The sequence below is a fragment of the Salvelinus namaycush genome, chromosome 38 (genome assembly GCF_016432855.1).
Source record: "Salvelinus namaycush isolate Seneca chromosome 38, SaNama_1.0, whole genome shotgun sequence".
In the NCBI taxonomy this organism is placed as follows: domain Eukaryota; kingdom Metazoa; phylum Chordata; class Actinopteri; order Salmoniformes; family Salmonidae; genus Salvelinus; species Salvelinus namaycush.
In genome coordinates, this window is record NC_052344.1 from 4084613 (window position 1) to 4103676 (window position 19064).

The 19064-nt window shown below is 41.8% G+C and overlaps 1 protein-coding gene across 1 annotated transcript in view; it reads right to left on the bottom strand.

Annotated features, from left to right (window-relative positions):
• The window catches only part of LOC120031930 (ras association domain-containing protein 3-like), a 38981-nt gene extending 20127 nt beyond the window's left edge, over positions 1–18854 (bottom strand). Inside the window, exon 1 of the mRNA XM_038977788.1 lies at positions 18520–18854. Within this exon, the coding sequence (XP_038833716.1) occupies positions 18520–18642 (123 nt within the window). The 5' untranslated portion in view covers positions 18643–18854. The remainder of the gene's footprint in view (positions 1–18519) is intronic.
• Between the last annotated feature and the right edge of the window lie 210 nt (positions 18855–19064).

Genomic DNA, 19064 nt, shown 5'->3' on the forward strand with positions numbered 1-19064 from the left:
TCTCTCACCGCCTCTTGACAACCAGGGGAAGGTGTATGAAGTGTACGTAGACTCTTACGTATCATGCCCATGTATAGGCAGGAAGTTGAACAGAGCATCGATTTCTGACATTCCACTTCCTGGTCAGGAAATGTGCTGCAGAATGACTTCTGTTTCACTCAGAGAAATAATTCAAACGGTTTTAGAAACTAGAGAGTGTTTTCTATCCAATAGTAATAATAATATGCATATTGTACGAGCAAGAATTGAGTACGAGGCCGTTTGAAATGGGCACCATTTAACTGGCTACTCAATACTGCCCCTTGCAGCCATAAGAAGTTAACACCATGACCATTGGGCTCAAGTCATTTGTGAGTCTTAATTATTTGATCAAACAGTGTACTTAAAGCATCAGACAAGCTCAGTGCATATGTAGTGGTTTTGTTCAAATATTCAGAGTGATTTTATTCAGAGCGGGTCTGTCTATGTATGGAAAAACACATTCAAACATTGACCAATCGGTTGGTCGAAAGAAAAGGACAACTCTCGGTCGACCAAGATTACATATAAATGTTTGAATGTATTTTTCCATATATAGACAAAATAAAATCACTATATCTAGAGTTTCACTTATTTTATAATAAAGTATGTATCTAAATGAAAATTATACTAATATGAAAGTCACTTCTACAGCCATTATGTAAAAATAACCTACATAAAGCCAACAAATAAAAATATTGCAGCCTGCAGAAAGAAAATATCCTGATTTAAAAAAAACACATTGGCTATCAACTTGGTCCAGCAGGACGCTTGTGCTAACAAACTTTCAACATTGTATAAAATATTCTGGGCCCTCAGTTATCCCACACCAGAGCTCCGGACAGACACAGATGTAGGCCAATTTTATTTATTTCCACTGGATCAGAGTTTATTTCAATTTTTTTAATGCTGGGTGGTTATCTAAAAGGTAGAGAGCTGGAAAGATTTTTCAAAAAGGCTACATTGAGGAACAATTCTCAATGGATGTAAAAACAGACTTCGTTTACTTGCTGTTTGAGGTGAATAAAAAGCTCCACAGCTCATTAGTAGTGGTGAGTTTAGACAGAAATACGATCAGATCCCCAAATGGGCACATTTATAAGCCTACATTTGCCAGGTAGCCGAGGACTTTTTCTATGTGTAATCAGATGCGTGTCCTTACTCAACATTGACAGGAGCGCTCCAAAACAAAACACAAAGAATATATTAACTCTTATACAGAACGATAAAAACCAAAACGTGTTTCTCACAAGTGTAGCCTAGGTTGTGCGCTCTGCAAACAACATGTCCACTCCGACAATGAAAACTGGAAAAGACTAATAATATTTTGAATCCATTAACAGAAGTTACAGTAACCAAACACACATTGTAGATTAGAAATTATGGGAATTAACTGTAACTGTCCTACTGGTGAGCCATCGGCGCGGCCTCCGCAATGGATTAGTCCACTGACAGGCTTCAATCAAGATTTTCCATAAAATCTTTTAAAAAATAATTGTCGACCAAAAGCTTATTGCCCAAACTGGGTCAGCCCCAGTATAGTCCAACACAGCTATCCCACAGCTGTATAGCTTCAAACAAAACAGTGCTGATAACGCAACTCCTCACCACCAAGTGGCTTCTTGCCAGGATGTTCCAGCACAGTTATTGTTTTTCTAAGACTCCTGAAATATAGGCTTAATATCAGTGTGCTGAGTACGACTGACTGGTGAAGACAGGATTCATTACTGCAGCATGTAGCCTAGGCCTATAATAAAGACATTACATTGCTGTAGTCCAATAACAAGACTGTTCTACTCCCTCACACCTCCTCAGGCTTTTACCACACCCCATCCTCCCCAATCACTTCATCTGAAAAGCTGGTTAACCAACACTGTGTGTGTGTGTGTGTGTGCGTGCATGTGTTTCAGCAATGGGGAGTAAGCATGGGGTGGTGAGATTATGAAAGGCAGACTTCCCTGTTCATCAGTAGCTATTTTAGTGTGTGAGGCAATAGAACATTTCACAGCACTGAAAGACACCTCCCAGAACAGAACCGTAGGCCAGTCCTTTGAGAACTCAGGCCAACAATAACCCAGACTTCCACTGTTGAGTGTTATTAGCTGGCTCTGTGGAAACCTGGACCCTGCACTGCAGACCACAGACATGTTACCAAGGGAGACAGGTATGATTGAAAGTTCACATTAACTGCCTGGGGAAGACTCATCATGCCTCAAACCACTGTGCTGGGTCATCATGTTGTCAGCCTAATGTGAGAGAGGCCCACAGGGGGAGAAGTCCACACACAGTCGCTATAGTATGTAGCCTAGGCAGTGTGGTGCCAGGACAACAACCTCCTCTCCCTCAATTTGAGCAAGACAAAGGACCTGATCCTGGACTACAGGAAAAGGCTGGGTCGAACAGGCCCCCATTAACATTGACGGGGCTGTAGTGGAGCGGGTCAAGAGATTCAAAGTTCCTTGGTGTCCACATCAACAAACTAACATGGTCCAAACTAGAGGTCGACCGATTATGATTTTTCAACGCCGATACCGATTATTGGAGGACAAAAAAAAGGCCGATACCGATTAAATCGGCCGATTAAAAAAAAAAATGTATTTGTAATAATGACAATAAATAAATTTACAAATAAATGAATACTTATTTTAACTTAACCTGTTTGGGCTGCAGGGGCAGTATTGAGTAGCCGGATAAAAGGTGCCCATTTCAAACGGCCTCGTACTCAATTCTTGCTCGTACAATATGCATATTATTATTACTATTGGATAGAAAACACTCTCTAGTTTCTAAAACCATTTGAATTATATCTGTGAGTAAAACAGAACTCCTTTTGCAGCAAACTTCCTGACAGGAAGTGGAAAATCTGAAATCGATGCTCTCTTCTAGGGCCTGCCTATTAAAGTCCTTGATATTTATTCGTTTAGATGCACTTCATACGTCTTCCACTAGATGTCGACAAGGAGTGAGAGAAGAAATGGAGTGTGTAACTTGATCTGGGCTCGTATAAATGCTCTTTGTATGACGTGTCACCAGTTTCCTGTTTTCTGGAGAGCGCATCAAGGGACCTGGATTTGCCTTCTGATAAGCTGTCGTTATGGACGACTAATATCTCCGGCTTTGATTTTATTTGATACATGTGACAATATCATCGTAAAGTATGTTTTTTCAATATAGTTTAATCAGATTATTGAAATTTTTTCGGGAGTTTTGCCGTGTTCCGTTCTCTTTGTTTGTCGACGATGGAGAGCTTCGCGCCACTTGGCAAGTGTGCTTGCTAAATCGAGAGGGAAAAAGGCCGTTCTAAATCCAAACAACGATTGTTCCCGACAAAGGACCCCTTGTACAATATTCTGATGAAAGATCAGCAAAAGTAGGACCCATTTTATGATGCCATTTCATATATCTGTCGAACATGTTGTGCTAGTCGTTTGCGCCCAGCTTTTGGGTACTCTCTCGCTATACCTAAGCTGGATGTCGTAATGAAGTTATTTTTAGAATTCTAACACGGCGATTGCATTAAGAACTAGTGTATCTATCATTTCCTATACAACATGTATTTTTTAGTTATGTTTATGAATAGTTATTTGGTCAGAATATGTGTGTGTCAGAAAAAGTGTCAGAAAAATATCCAGACGTTGTGGGAAAAAGATGCTACGTTAGCACAATGTATAACCACTGATTTCAGCTCTAAATATGCACATTTTCGAACAAAACATAAGTGTATGTATAACCTGATGTTATAGGACTGTCATCTGATGAAGCTTATCAAGGTTAGTCAAATTATATATTTTGCTGGTTTGTTACGATCGCTAACTTTTGCTACTGGGGAATGGCTTGTGTTTCTGGCTATTGTGGTAAGCTAATATAATGCTATATTGTGTTTTCACGGTAAAACACTTAAGAAATCGGAAATATTGGCTGGAATCACAAGATGCCTGTCTTTCATTTGCTGTACACCATGTATTTTTCAGAAATGTTTTATGATGAGTATTTAGGTATTTGACGTTGGTGTCTGTAATTACTCTGGCTGCTTCGGTCCTATTTGTGACGGTAGCTGTGATGGTAGCTGCAATGTAAAACTGATTTATACCTCAAATATGCACATTTTTCAAACAAAACATAGATTTATTGAATAACATGTTATAAGACTGTCATCTGATGAAGTTGTTTGTTGGTTAGTTTGGTTGGTTCTTGGTTAGTTAGGTTGGCTTTGTGCATGCTACCTGTGCTGTGAAAAATGTCTGTCCTTTTTTGTATTTGGTGGTGAGCTAACATAAATATACGTGCTGTTTTCGCTGTAAAACATTTTAAAAATCGGACATGTTGGCTGGATTCACAAGATGTGTACCTTTCATTTGCTGTATTGGACTTGTTAATGTGTGAAAGTTAAATATTTCTAAAAAATATATTTAGAATTTCGCGCCCTGCACTTGAAGTGGCTGTTGTCATATTGTGGCCGGCCTCGGGCTTGCAGCCAGAAGAAGTTAATATAATACATCAATAAAATCAATTTAGCCTCAAATAAATAATGAAACATGTTCGATTTGGTTTAAATAATGCAAAAACAAAGTGTTGGAGAAGAAGGTAAAAGTGCAATATGTGCCATGTAAGAAAGCTAACGTTTACCTTCTTTATGATAGGGGGCAGCATTTTCACTTTTGGATGAATTGCGTGCCCATAGTGAACTGCCTCCTACTCTGTCCCAGATGCTAATATATGCATATTATTATTTCTATTGGATATAAAACACTCTGAAGTTTCTAAAACTGTTTGAATGATGTCTGTGAGTATAACATAACTCACATGGCAGGGAAAAACCTGAGAAAAATCCAAACAGGAAGTGAGAATTCTGAGGCTGGTCGATGTTAAACTCATCGCCTATTCAATTCCCTGTAATATATGGATCTGTTTGCACTTCCTATGCCTTCCACTAGATGTCAACAGACAGTAGAACGTTGAATGAAGTTTATACTGTGTTGTGGGGCCGGATGAGAGGGCAATGAGTCAGTGGTCTGGCAGATTGCCAGTTCCTGGTCACGCGCTTTCCTCATGATATCGCCTTGGGTTCCATAACTTCTACAGACATGAAGGAATGCTCCGGTTGGAACGTTATTGGATATATATGATAACAACATCCTGAAGATTGATTCTCTACTTACTATAACCAGTTTATTCGACTTGTAATATAACTTTTTGAAGTTTTCGTCCCACGTTTGCCTGCATCTGCCCGAGCGTTTGGACACGTGTACTATACATGCTAGCAAAAGTAGCTACTTGGAGATAAGTAATGGACATTATCGAACAAAATAACGATTTATTGTGGAACTAGGATTCCTTGGAGTGCATTCTGATGAAGATGATCAAAGGGAATATTTATTTTGTAATTTCGTATATTTCTGTTGACTCCAACATGGCGGAGAAATGTTAAATCTGAGCGCCGTCTCAGATTATTGCATGGTGTGCTTTTTACGTCAAGTTTTTTTTAAATCTGACACAGCGGTTGCATTAAGAACAAGTGTATCTTTAATTCTATGTAAAACATGTATCTTTCATCAAAGTTTATGATGAGTATTTCTGTTATTTAACGTGGCTCTGCAATTTCTCCGGATATTTGAGGCATTTCTGAACATGGCACCAATGTAAACCGAGATGTGGATATAAATATGCACATTATTGAACATAAAAGTATTGTGTAACATGATGTCCTATGAGTGTCATCTGATGAAGATCAAAGGTTAGTGAATCATTTTATCTCTTTCTGCTTTTTGTGACTACTATCTTTTGCTGGGAAAATGGCTGTGTTTTTCTGTGGCTATGTACTGAGCTAACATAATTGTTTGGTGTGCTTTCCCCGTAAATCCTTTTTGAAATCAGACACGTTGTCTGGATTCACAACATGTGTAGCTTTAATTGTCTTTCATGTGTGATTTCATGAAAGATTGATTTTTATAGTAATATATTTGAATTTGGCGCGCTACATTTTCTCTGGCTTTTGGCCAAGTGGGACGCTACCGTCCCATATATCCCAAAGACGTTAAGTTCCTTGCTCAGAACATGAGAACATATGAAAGCTGGTGGTTCTTGTTAACATGAGTCTTCAATATTCCCAGGTAAGAAGTTTTAGGTTGTAGTTATTATAGGACTCTCTATACGATTTGTATTTCATATACCTTTGACTATTGGATGTTCTTATAGGCACTTTAGTATTGCCAGTGTAACAGTATAGCTTCCATCCCTCTTCTCGCCGCTACCTGGGCTCGAACCAGGAACACATCGACAACAGCCACCCTCGAATCAGCGTTACCCATGCAGAGCAAGGGGAACAACTCCAAGTCTCAGAGCGAGTGACGTTTGAAACGCTATTAGCGCGCACCCCGCTAACTAGCTAGCCATTTCACATCGGTTACACCAGCCTAATCTCGGGAGGTGATAGGCTTGAATTCATAAACAGCAGAGCTGCTGGCAAAACGCACAAAACTGCTGTTTGAATGAATGCTTACGAGCCTGCTGGTGCCCACCATCGCTCAGTCAGACTGCTCTATCAAATCATAGACTTAATTATAACATAACACACAGAAATACGAGCCGTAGGTCATTAATATGGTTGAATCCGGAAACTATCATCTCGAAAACAAAACATTTATTCTTTCAGTGAAATACGGAACCGTTCCGTATTTTATCTAACGGGTGGCATCCATCAGTCAAAATATTCCTCTTACATTGCACAACCTTCAATCTTATGTCATAATTACGTAAAATTCTGGCAAATTAGTTCGCAACAAGCCAGGCGGCCCAAACGGTTGCATATACCCTGACTCTGCGTGCAATGAACGCAAGAGAAGTGACAATTTCACCTGGTTAATATTGCCTGCTAACCTGGATTTCTTTTAGCTAAATATGCAGGTTTAAAAATATATACTTCTGTGTATTGATTTTAAGAAAGGCATTGATGTTTATGGTTAGGTACATTTACATTTACATTTAAGTCATTTAGCAGACGCTCTTATCCAGAGCGACTTACAAATTGGAAAGTTCATACATATTCATCCTGGTCCCCCCGTGGGAATTGAACCCACAACCCTGGCGTTGCAAGCGCCATGCTCTACCAACTGAGCCACACGGGTACACCTTGGAGCAACGACAGTCCTTTTTCGCGAATGCGCACCACATCGATTATATGCAACGCAGGACACACTAAACTAGTAATATCATCAACCATGTGTAGTTATAACTAGTGATTATGATTGATTGTTTTTTATAAAGGTAAGTTTAATGGTAGCTAGCAACTTACCTTTGCTTCTTACTGCATTCGCGTAACAGGCGGGCTCCTCGTGAGGCAGGTGGTTAGAGCGTTGGACGAGTTAACCGTAAGGTTGCAAGATTGAATCCCTGAGCTGACAAGGTAAAATTCTGTCGTTCTGCCCCTGAACAAGGCAGTTAACCCACCGTTCCTAGGCCGTCATTGAAAATAAGAATGTGTTCTTAACTGACTTGCCTAGTAAAATAAAAGGTGTAAAAAAAAAAATATATAATAATAATAAATAAATATCAGCAAAATCGGCGTCCAAAATTACCGATTGTTATGAAAACTTGAAATTGGCCCTAATTAAAATCGTCCATTCCGATTAATCGGTCTACCTCTAGTCCAAACACACCAAGACAGTCGTGAAGAGGGCACAACATCTTTTCTCCCTAGAACCTATATAATAGGCGTGTCAGAGGAAAGACGATAAAATTGTCAGAGACTCCAGTCACCCAAGTCAGACTGTTCTCTGCTACTGCACGGCAAGCAGTACCGGAGCGCCAAGTCTAGGACAAAAAGGCTCCTTAACAGCTTCTACCCCCAAGCCATAAAACTACTGAACAATTAATCAAGTGGCCACCGGACTATTTACATTGACACACTCATCCCGCCAATTTGTTTGGTACACTGCTGCTACTCGCTGTTTATTATCTATGCATAATTACTTCGCCCCTACCTAACATGTACAAATTAACAACTAACCTGTACCCCCACACTGTCTCAGTACCGGTACCCCCTGTATTTAGCCTCGTTATTGTTATTGTTTTGTGTTACTTTTTACTTGAGTTTATTTGGTAAACATTTTCTTAACTCTTCTTGAACTGCACTGTTGGTTAAGGGCTCGTAAGTAAGCATTTCACGGTAAGACAAATCAAACTTTATTTGTCACGACATGGCATTGAGCGAAAGGAGACACATAGGGAATGCAGTGGAACAAATAGCACTAGGCCCAGCACTGTTCCTCTGTCTTTCTGATTCACTTCTCTCTCTAGAGTGGATCTCCATCTCAGAGACATAAAACAGGCCTGGCTTCAGACAGATCGGATTACAGTAACATGGAAAACATTCCTATAGACCAACACATTGAGGATAATAAAGAGGGATGAAAACCAGGTGTGTCTGTGGCAAGAGACAGGAACACAATAGAACACACACAGTATGAGGAATATGGGGATGACTGAGTAAATGTGATACGTGGTTCACTCTGGGAGTTAGACTTGTCTGACTAACACTCCTAAAGTACGCATCATGAAAACTGCCACGGAAGTATGAATCGGTAGGGAGCTAGCCTGTAGAGCTAGTCTATGGGGAGTAGCATTGACTCACTATCATGTCTGTAACCCTCACTTAGCAAAGACAGACAGGAACCACACTGCAGAGAGCGTAACAAGCACAACTCACAGCACAAGGCTAGCCCACTCAGTCAGTATGGTTGCAGGGAAACTGCAGCAGAAAATTAATTTAAGGTCCTTGGCTGCATGATACAGACTGTCACATCAAACCCTGAACCTGTGGGGAAACTACTGTACTAACTGTTCCAAGGCAGTCAAAACAGGCTAATACCCTACAGCTGTAGACTAAACTCTGACAATCAAAACTGCACTACTTTAAAATCAACGTTGATGAAAGGCTTTCAACCTGGAGTATGGAGAGTTGAGACATTGACAAGCCTCTCATAGTGAAACTGAAGGTCTGTTAATAATACTTGCCTAAAAGGTGGCTAGCTAACCAGCAGTCGTTCATCATTAACTAACTATAGGCTACTCTCCTGTGACAATCATTACCTCAACCGGTCTGTCTGATATATATATATATATGTGTGTGTGTGTGTGTGTGTGTGTGTGTGTGTGATTAGATAGATAACCGCCAGTAACGTACTACAACTATAGAGGTCCTGTTCTGAGAACCAGACAGTAATCTCTTAACCCTGAGCATGTCAAACTGAATAAGTGCTCAATTAAATACATTCAAAATAGAAGAAAGAACATGTGATACACAACCATGCTATCTCAGTATACGCACACGCTTAGACCACTCAGTCAGGCACTAACCAGGTGCAGAAACACAGCGCACAGAGGCCCTATAGGGTTACAAGTCACATACAAACTGTCCACACTCTGTGGGAATGGGACGTGGGTGTGTGGTTGCTTTTCCTACCATGAATAAACCCATACCACATGGACATGACAGAGGTCGACAGACCGAGGCTCGTTCCCTTCTCAGCTCCAATAGAAACCTGAACAGGCCTATCTCCGGCATGTGTGGTACAATGCATAATGGAGTGTGAGATGAATGGTGTGGCTGATGGAGGACTGTTCCGTCAGGAGTCGTAGACAAAGCATTCTCACTAATCACACAGACACAGCTGCAGTACTAGCCAGGGCGGAGACCAGCAGCTATAGCCATACAGTGCAGTGACCGTAGCAGCCAGCCATAGAGGGGCTGTGACTAAGACTCGGAGGGATAATAAGGCTCAGTGAAGACACCAGTTATTGTACCTTTATCTGTTTTTCAATGTCACAATCGCAATCCAAAGGCATAATTAATCCCTGTGCCCAAGAACACCAAGGTAACCTGCCTAATTCTCTACCGACCCGTAGCACTTACATCTGTAGCCATGAAGTGCTTTGAAAGGCTGATCATGCCTCACATCAACACCATCATCCCTGAAACCCTAGACCAACTCCAATTCGCATACCACCCCAAAAGATCAACAGATGACGCAATCGTAATTGCACTCCACACCTGGACAAAGGAACACCTACATGAGAATGATGTTAATTGACTACAGCTCAGTGCTCAACACCATAGTGCCCACAAAGATTATCACTAAGCTAAGGACCCTGGGACTACACCTCCCTCTGCAGCTGGATCCTGACGGGCCGCCCCCAGGTGGTAAGGGTAGGTAACAATACATCCGCAGTGCTGATCCTCAACACGAGGGCCCCTCAGGGGTGTGTACTTAGTCCCCACCTGTACTCCCGGTTCACCCGCCACTGTGGCCATGCATGACTCCAACACCATCATTAAAGCTTACTGACGACACAACAGCCTGATCACCGACAACGATGAGACAGCCTATAGGGAGGAGGTCAGAGACCTGGCTGTGTGGTGCCAGGACAACAACCTCTCCCTCAAATGTGAGCAAGACAAAGGAGCTGATTGTGGACTACAGGAAGAGGGCTGAACATGCCCCTGTTCACATTGGCGGGATTGTAGGGAAGCGGGTGTAGAGCTTAAGTTATTTGGCGTCCACATCAACAACAAACTATCACGGTCCAAACACACCACGACAGTCGTGAAGAGGGCACAACAATGCCTATTCCCCCTCAGGAGACTGAAAAGATTTGGCATGGGTCCCCTGATCCTCAAAGTTCAACAGCTGCGCTATCGAGAGCATCCTGAACGGTTGCATCACAACTTGGTATGGCAATTGCTCGGCAACTGACCATAAGGCGCTACAGAGGGTAGTGGGTATAGCCCACGGACGGCAATCGGTAGCGGAGCACCAAGTCTAGACCCAAGACTCCTTAACAGCTTCTACCCCAAATCCATAAGACTGCTGAACAATTAATCAAATGGCTACCTGAACTATTTGCATTTACCCACCCACTTTATTATATATTTTTTTACTGATGCTACTCGCTGTTTATTATCTATGTCACTTTACCCCTACCTACATGTACAGTTGAAGTCAGAAGTTAACATACACCTTAGCCAAATACATTTAAACTCAGTTTCACAAGTCCTGTAATTTAATCCTAGTAAAAATTCCCTGTCTTAGGTCAGTTAGGATCACCACGTTATTTTAAGAATTAAATGTCAGAATAATAGTAGAGAGAATGACTTATTTCAGCTTATATTTCTTTCATCACATTCCAAGTAAGTCAGAAGTTTACATACACTCAATTAGTATTTGGTAGCATTGCCTTTATATTGTTTAACTTCGGTCTAACATTTCGGGTAGCCTTCCACAAGCTTCCCACAATAAGTTGGGTGAATTGACCCATTCCTCCTGTCAGAGCTGGTGTAACAGAGTCAGGTTTGTAGGCCTCCTTGCTCGCACATGCTTTTTCAGTTCTACCTACAAATTTTCTATAGGATTGAGGTCAGGGCTTTGTGATGGCCACTCCAATACCTTGACTTAGTTGTCCTTAAGCCATTTTGCCACAACTTTGGAAGTATGCTTGGGATCATTGTCCATTTGGAAGACCAAGCTTTAACTTCCTGACTGATGTCTTGAGATGTTGCTTCAATATATCCACATCATTTTCCATCCTCATGATGCCATCTATTTTGTGAAGTGCACCAGTCCCTCCTGTAGCAAAGCACCCCCACAACATGATGTTGCCACCCTCGTGCTTCACGGTTGGGATGGTGTTCTTCAGCTTGCAAGCCTCCCTCTTTTTCCTCCAAACATAACGATGGGCATTATGGCCAAAAAGTTATATTTTTTGTTTCATCAGACCAGAGTACATTTCTCCAAAAAGTACGATCTTTGTCCCCATGTGCAGTTGCAAACTGTAGTCTGGCTTTTTATGGCGGTTTTGGAGCAGTGGCTTCTACCTTGCTGAGCGGCCTTTCAGGTTATGTCGATATAGGACTCGGGCTGGAACATCCATTCGAGTGTGTATTGAGAGTGCTGGGACACCCATCAACAATGCAATAAACACTTGAAGCCTACAGTAAAAAATGGGTCTCCACAACACACTGGCCTGAGCAGCTTCAAATCTCATCTCTTCAAGACGTCATGTTACACTCCCTCTTACATTGACCTACAAGTGGCATGATTGGTCAGCTGATACACTGCATACATTTAAAATGTAGCTAGCAGCTACTAGACCCAATACATTCTATACTGTTGGTATGTCCTCCCCTTCTCCTCACATAGTGTGCAGTGGTGTGTGTGTGGCGCTTGTGCGTAGTGTGTAATGTGTGCAGACAACATGTGTAGTGTGTGTGATGGTGGTACAGTAATTACAGACACAGCCAGTTTCTCTAACTGTTCCCAGAAACAGCATATGGCAGCCAGGGACCCTCGAGGATAGTGACCCACAACCCTCTGATCTATGCCAGTTGACCTCTGACCCTTGCCAGGGGAAATGAGAGGGTGGTGTCCGACTCATCAGTTAAATGACCACCTGGGTTTCCCTTCCTCGTGTGTACTATACACCTGTAGACCAGGTGTCTTCTGGGACCTATGAGTAAGAACCAGCTTCTATTGGGCCTCAGTAGTTCCATTACAGGGCATTATTCAGGATAATGTCAGTTTGTTGTCCAGAGAAAAGGGATTCTCTCACAGACAGTGAAGGGGTGTGTGTCTCATATACCACCTGTTCTGTGGTCTTGCTAGGGTGGGACATGACCACGTGATACAGTTCAGTAGGTCTGGAAGCTTGATCTAGCATCGAGTGCTTCCGTTCCATGACTGATGTGGCTGTACATGCACGAGTAGTCGAGCACACTCACACGGGTCCAGTGTTTAACAAACACCTCATCTGCTTCATGACGCAGGCAGTCTTCAAAAGGTAATCATATTATCAAGGAGCCTGCTCTGCGTGTATGTTGAGACTGCGAGAGCTGTTTCCTCTGGAACAGAATACTTAGAGCAGCAGACAGTTATAAAAGGGCTTTATGTAACGTGCAGGCAGGTCATGCTACAGCAACATAACAGAGCAAGACTGATCATAAAGTAGCCTACACCCATACTAACTCCCTGCAGTAAAACCCACATTCAGAGCACAGTGTTTTTTCAACATGTTTGATATGTAGGCTAGATGACTTAGGACCCGTTTTGCATTTCTAAACTAAAAAGGATGTTTCCATATCAGTCTTAAAATTGTATTTTTTTATCAGTAGCTGCGAGGGCTGGATTGGTAGAGTATGCTGTGTGGGTCTTGCTCAGTTTAGCTGAAGTATGAAAACAGAGAAACTGTTGACATTATCTCCTTTCTGCAGCAGAACAAAACTCACAACAGCAGGAAGGAAACAGGCCTGCATTGCACCCATTGACACACACACACACACACACAGAGCCCACGGACACACACACAGCTGAGTTGAGCTGAACAGTGTTGAGGGTGGGCTATGTTGTGAATATAAAGCTTCAGGGACTCTTCTTCAAACAGTCTGTACCTCAAGTGATGCCCCGAGCCCTCTGCCACCGCTTAGGCTTAGTCATGCTATTCAGTCTCCTATCATCAAACACGCCATATCGAAACAGACACGAAAGGCTTTGTGTAAGGCTGATGACAGGACAAATGTAGTGGCACCAGTCAGTTTAAACACAGGCACTCCGCACTCGGACATGAAGTACTCAAAAAATATTTAAAAAAAATATATATATATATATAAAAACTTGTTAATTACACATATCTATTGGAGATCTCCCTGGAGTAGATCATACATTTTGTCTAGACTGGGTGTACCACTGCCAAACTGTCTTCATCTCCAGATCTGAAGTCTCAAGTCAGAAGGGTTATAGCTCAGACACACGCTAAAAGAGATGTCAGTATGCAGTAAAAATGTACACCCCGTCTCTGAATAGCAGAGACAGAGCTCTCCTTCTGGAACAGGCGTCTGGAGAGGTTTGGCTGCCGTTATGTAAACTCACAGCAGACTGAAGGTTCTACTGTGAGTGAGAGATTGGCTGGGGCTCCTGGAGGTCTTCTCTTTCACTCAGACCCTTTCCACTCCCCAAAGGCCAGTGCTAAGCGAACGCTAGCACAGTACAGCCCAGGAGGAAGAGCAGGTCAGGGGAACAGGGCTGTTGTACGTACTTTGGACTTGCATGTTTGTTTACATTTCCTCATTTCCTACAGCAAGATGACAAACATGACAAAATGGAGGAACTGTGGTAAATGTGATACTGTAATAATTAGGGCCAGGACGATACAAATATCGCAATATTATTTCCATGGCAAAAATGAAAACACAAAGCAGACCAAACTCTTTGGTCCTTTAAAAACCTGCTGTACGTAAAATAGTGTGTGCTATAGCTTGGAAAAGAAATATATGTGACTGAATGAAAACATAATGATGCTTGTTTCCAACATTAGGGCTGATTTCCTAAAGTCAAATCCCTTTCATGTTGTGTTTCCTTGCCACAATACGAAAAATGCAAGGAAGTTAGTCCCAGCTCTAGTAATGATGCACAACTTGGACTGAAAGTGGCAGCAGAAAGAGAACCGGATACAAAACTGAGAACATTCAGGAACTGCAACACAATAGCTGAGGAACCTGGGGTGGCGTTGGAAGAGGGGGAGACGCGTGAGGGAGGGTGTGTTAATGGATTGCGTGGTTGATTAAGGTCCTGACATGGAGTTTGCACACCATGCAGTGAGGTGATGTCATAGACAAGTTAAACCCAGCCTCCCTGAATTGGTGTGGGGGCTCTGCCTCTGCCATCAAAGCCCCTCTCCTGTACTCTCACAGGAATATAGCCTACAGGACTTAGATTCAACTAAAAAGGGGCCTTTTCCAACCAACAGAGACTGGGAGGCTAAAGCAGCTTCTGTATCTACCACAGAAACTGTTGGAAACCATGGGTGAGATTCCATCCCCTTCTAGTATTCTGGGGAATCCACTGGTCCGGACAAAGCATGTGTTTCTGATGTCTGAGGAAGACCGATACTAAGCTGTTTCTCTCCCTTCCTCTCCATCTGGAAACAGAGAGCACTCAAGGAGAGAGACTGAAATGCATTACTGTTGTACAGCACTCAAAATCACACAAACCTCAGATAGTGACTGCTTATCCTCCACTCAACCCAACAGCCCTCTCTGTGACCAAGGCAGCCCATAGTTTGAGTTTTATACAGGAAGACTGTCAGAGGAGATAATGCGTGGTGATCATTTTATGTAAGCGTCTGCCGTTGTTGACTTTGGAGCAGAGAAACAAACAGCAGCCCTCTCCTCCTACACAGCCGCCATGTTAGATTGGAGCCGACTGATTCACTGGCTCCATCCCAGCTGTACTAAAACTAGAGGTCGACCGATTAATCGGAATGGCCGATTAAATCGGGGCCGATTTCAAGTTTTCATAACAATCGGAAATCGGTGTTTTTGGGCGCCGATTTGCCTATTTTTTTTTTTTTTTACACCTTTATTTAATTTTTATTTAACTAGGCAAGTCAGTTAAGAACCCATTCTCATTTTCAATGACGGCCTAGGAACGTTCTGCCTCGTTCAGTGGCAGAACGACAGATTTTTAACCTTGTCAGCTCGGGGGATCCAATCTTGCAACCTTACAGTTAACTAGTCCAATGCTCTAACACTGATTACATTGCACTCTGAGGAGCCTGCCTGTGCCGCGAATGCAGTAAGCTAAGGTAAATTGCTAGCTAGCATTAAACTTATCTTATAAAAAACAATCAATCAATGACTGTCATTGCTCCAATATGTACTTAACCATAAACATCAATGCCTTTCTTAAAATCAATACACAAGTATATATTTGTAAACCTGCATATTTAGCTAAAAGAAATCCAGGTTAGCAGGCAATATTAACCAGGTGAAATTGTGTCATTTCTCTTGCGTTCATTGCACGCAGAGTCAGGGTATATGCAACAGTTTGGGCCGCCTGGCTCTTTGCGAACTAATTTGCCAGAATTTTACGTAATTATGACAACATTGAAGGTTGTGCAATGGAACAGGAATATTTAGACTCATGGATGCCACCCGTTAGATAAAATACGGAACGGAATAAACGTTTCGTTTTCGAGGTGATAGTTTCCGGATTAGTCAAAGATATATGGTTTAGAGAGAAATAGTCGACGCGTTATAATTCCTGTAATAACTTAAGCCTGAACTTGACAGGGGTTCCTTCGTTATTTTACCGTTCATGTCTTCCATAGAGAATGTCTTGATCTACTTCAAATAAGGTCTGTGTTTCGTGCAGGCTTAAACCGCCTCAACGTTTTGATATCCGTGTAAATCTCACTAGGATAAGGTAACATATTTTCATAAATCCACTCTACAAAAAAAATGATCTTCGCTTATATTTAGCCAATATTGATCAGAGTTACCTTGTCCTATGGATATCTACACAGTTATAAAATTGGCAAGGTGGTGTAAGCCTACACGAAACACAGACCTTATTTTAAGTGAATCTAAAAAATATCCTATGTAATAAATGAAGGAACCGCTTTTCAGATTTTGCTAGAAGGTGTCATGGGAATTATGACTCGCACTTTGGTCATCAATTCTTACCATACCCATTATTAAAATAGGATTTCCTGCATATAGAAATGACAGTTTTTGTTTTCAACATTCATCACAGGTAACTTAAACTCTATTTTTATTCAAACAGTTGAGAGTATTTGTCTCCTAAGCAGACTCTTCAGTATCATTGTCACTTCAGAGCTGTGTGTGTGTGTGTGTGTATTTATGTATTATATTAAGTTAAAATAAGTGTTAATTGTTCATTCAGTATTGTTGCAGTTGTCATTATTACAAAAATGTGTGTGTGTATGATATATATAAAACTTTTTTTATAAAATCGGCCGATTAGTCGGTATCGACTTTTTTTGTCCTCCAATAAATCGGTATCGGCGTTGAAAAATCATAATCGGTCGACCTCTAACTAAAACCCTCCCATAACTAATATTACCATTATTATTAACTCTTATACTAAACACCTACTATTATGATTAATGTACTATACATTAATATAACTATGACATGGCCCCACTACAGACCCATTAGGGTCCTCTCCTCCCGTATACACAGACAGAAGGCTGTGAATTACTGAGTAGTCCACAGTATTAGCTAGCTACTCTGGAGACACAGAGACTAGCTGAGGAGGGTTATGAGGCCCCGTCACTCAGAAGCTGTCTGTCTATTGCAACTGTTTCCCAGCAGCCCAGGCAGGGTCAGAGCCTTTTGAGACTCAATTTCCCCTTAGTGTCCATGGTGCTAAGGGGTAAACAGAAAGACTAGAGGCATGTTGAAGCTGAAGCTTCGACTTGTAAAGACACACCACAATGAACAGGCACTCTTGGTTAAACATGGGCCAAGGCCAACAGAATCTAAATCACCACAAAAAAACATTGCTCAAGGGGAGACATTGCTATGGAATGACTCAGGAGAAGAAACGAACTAGCCTAACTAGACCCTCTGAGGTTTATCATTAACTGGTAGCCTAACTGTTGTATGTTGGTGGTGGTGCTGTCAGAAGGGAAAGGATTGAATTATCTAAGCCCATGAATCATATTTGAAACAAGCAGCAGTGGCATAACTGATGACACCATGAAGTACAGTACATTTAAAAGAATGCATTAAGTCATTCACATGTGCTTGATGAATAGAACCCCATACAGCAGGATTTGAGCTGCTGGAGGATTAACTAGAGGAGCTACTATGAGAGACTGCTTGACATTTCACCCACAATAACGCCATTGTGGGGGCAGACAGCATTATGCTTACTGGGCAAGTCCCTTCATGGCATAGTGTGTTGCATGGGCCACATTGTCCGCAGCCTGGCATGGAATATGACTGTCAAGATCATATGGAAATATGAGAAATCAGGCTGAGAAGAGTTTGCAAGCTCACACACATAGTTAATGCAGTTGTGTGTGTGTGTGTGTGTGTGACAGGACAATAACTGTTACATTATATGTAGAGTCTTGAGTCTGAGAGACAGACCAGTATTGATGAGCACAAACTGACCTTATGAGATCCATACCCGTCAGGAAGTCATGGGTTTAACCCAATCAGGGACTAAAGGTCTCATGTGGCATGCACGTTTCCAATTAACCAACTCTTCCACTGTTTAAAATGCAACTATACACTTTAATTGTTGCCTATAGTTTAAAATAACAAGTGTTAGGGGCTCTTAAGTGGCTATCCTATCAAAGTATGATTCCACGTGGTTCTGAAATATATTAGCTGCACGTGCCACTCAGATTATGGGTATAATTGCACACCATCAGATTAGTTCCATTCAAATCTAAACCAAAAAAGCCTGGCAAACCAATATGGATTTAGCCTAACCAAATAATTGATAGCTAACGGTAGCTAACGTTAATGGAATGGTTAGCCAGCCTGCCTGTCATTTGTAACGTTGAAAATACTGTCGAGCAGACTGCATGCGAAACTGGTAGCTCCTTAACGTTAGCTGTTTAGCACCAGGTCGCTAACTCCATACGACAAAACACAGTAGCTACCAGGTGAGACGGTGGCATAAATTAAAGATAATTTACCTTGCACTGGGTTGGTTTCCCTGAAGGCTTCTTAAAGAACGATGTCCTGGCAGTGAAAAAATACTCTTCGGAGTCCTCCTCTAAACTACTGTAACCACTACTCATGGTGCTAGTCCACGTCATTTAAGGAGAAAACGAATATCTTCAAATTTGTCAGCATCAAAAAACGAATGAAAAACTGATAGCAGACCACAGCAGCAAAGCAACAACTAGAAAATAAAGTTGGTTACACCTCCTCAAACTTGTTTTTTGAACCGCAAAAAGCCGAAAACTTTCCAACGTTCACGCTTCAACCAACTACTGAGCAATCCTCACACTCTAGCAACTATCGAGCCGCTGGCTGCACTGTCTGTCAACCGCTCTGAAGACACGCCTACTAGATCTCGTCGAAAGTCCCTTATCCAATCACATTCGACTTTTTTCTTCTTCTTCTGTTTCGTGTGGTTTTCCGGCAGACTAGACGCTGTGGTGCTGCCTTTCGCAGGTCGGAGTGCGGATTGCACATTTTGGTCACCTCCAAAAAATGGAAAAGAGGAATGGGACAA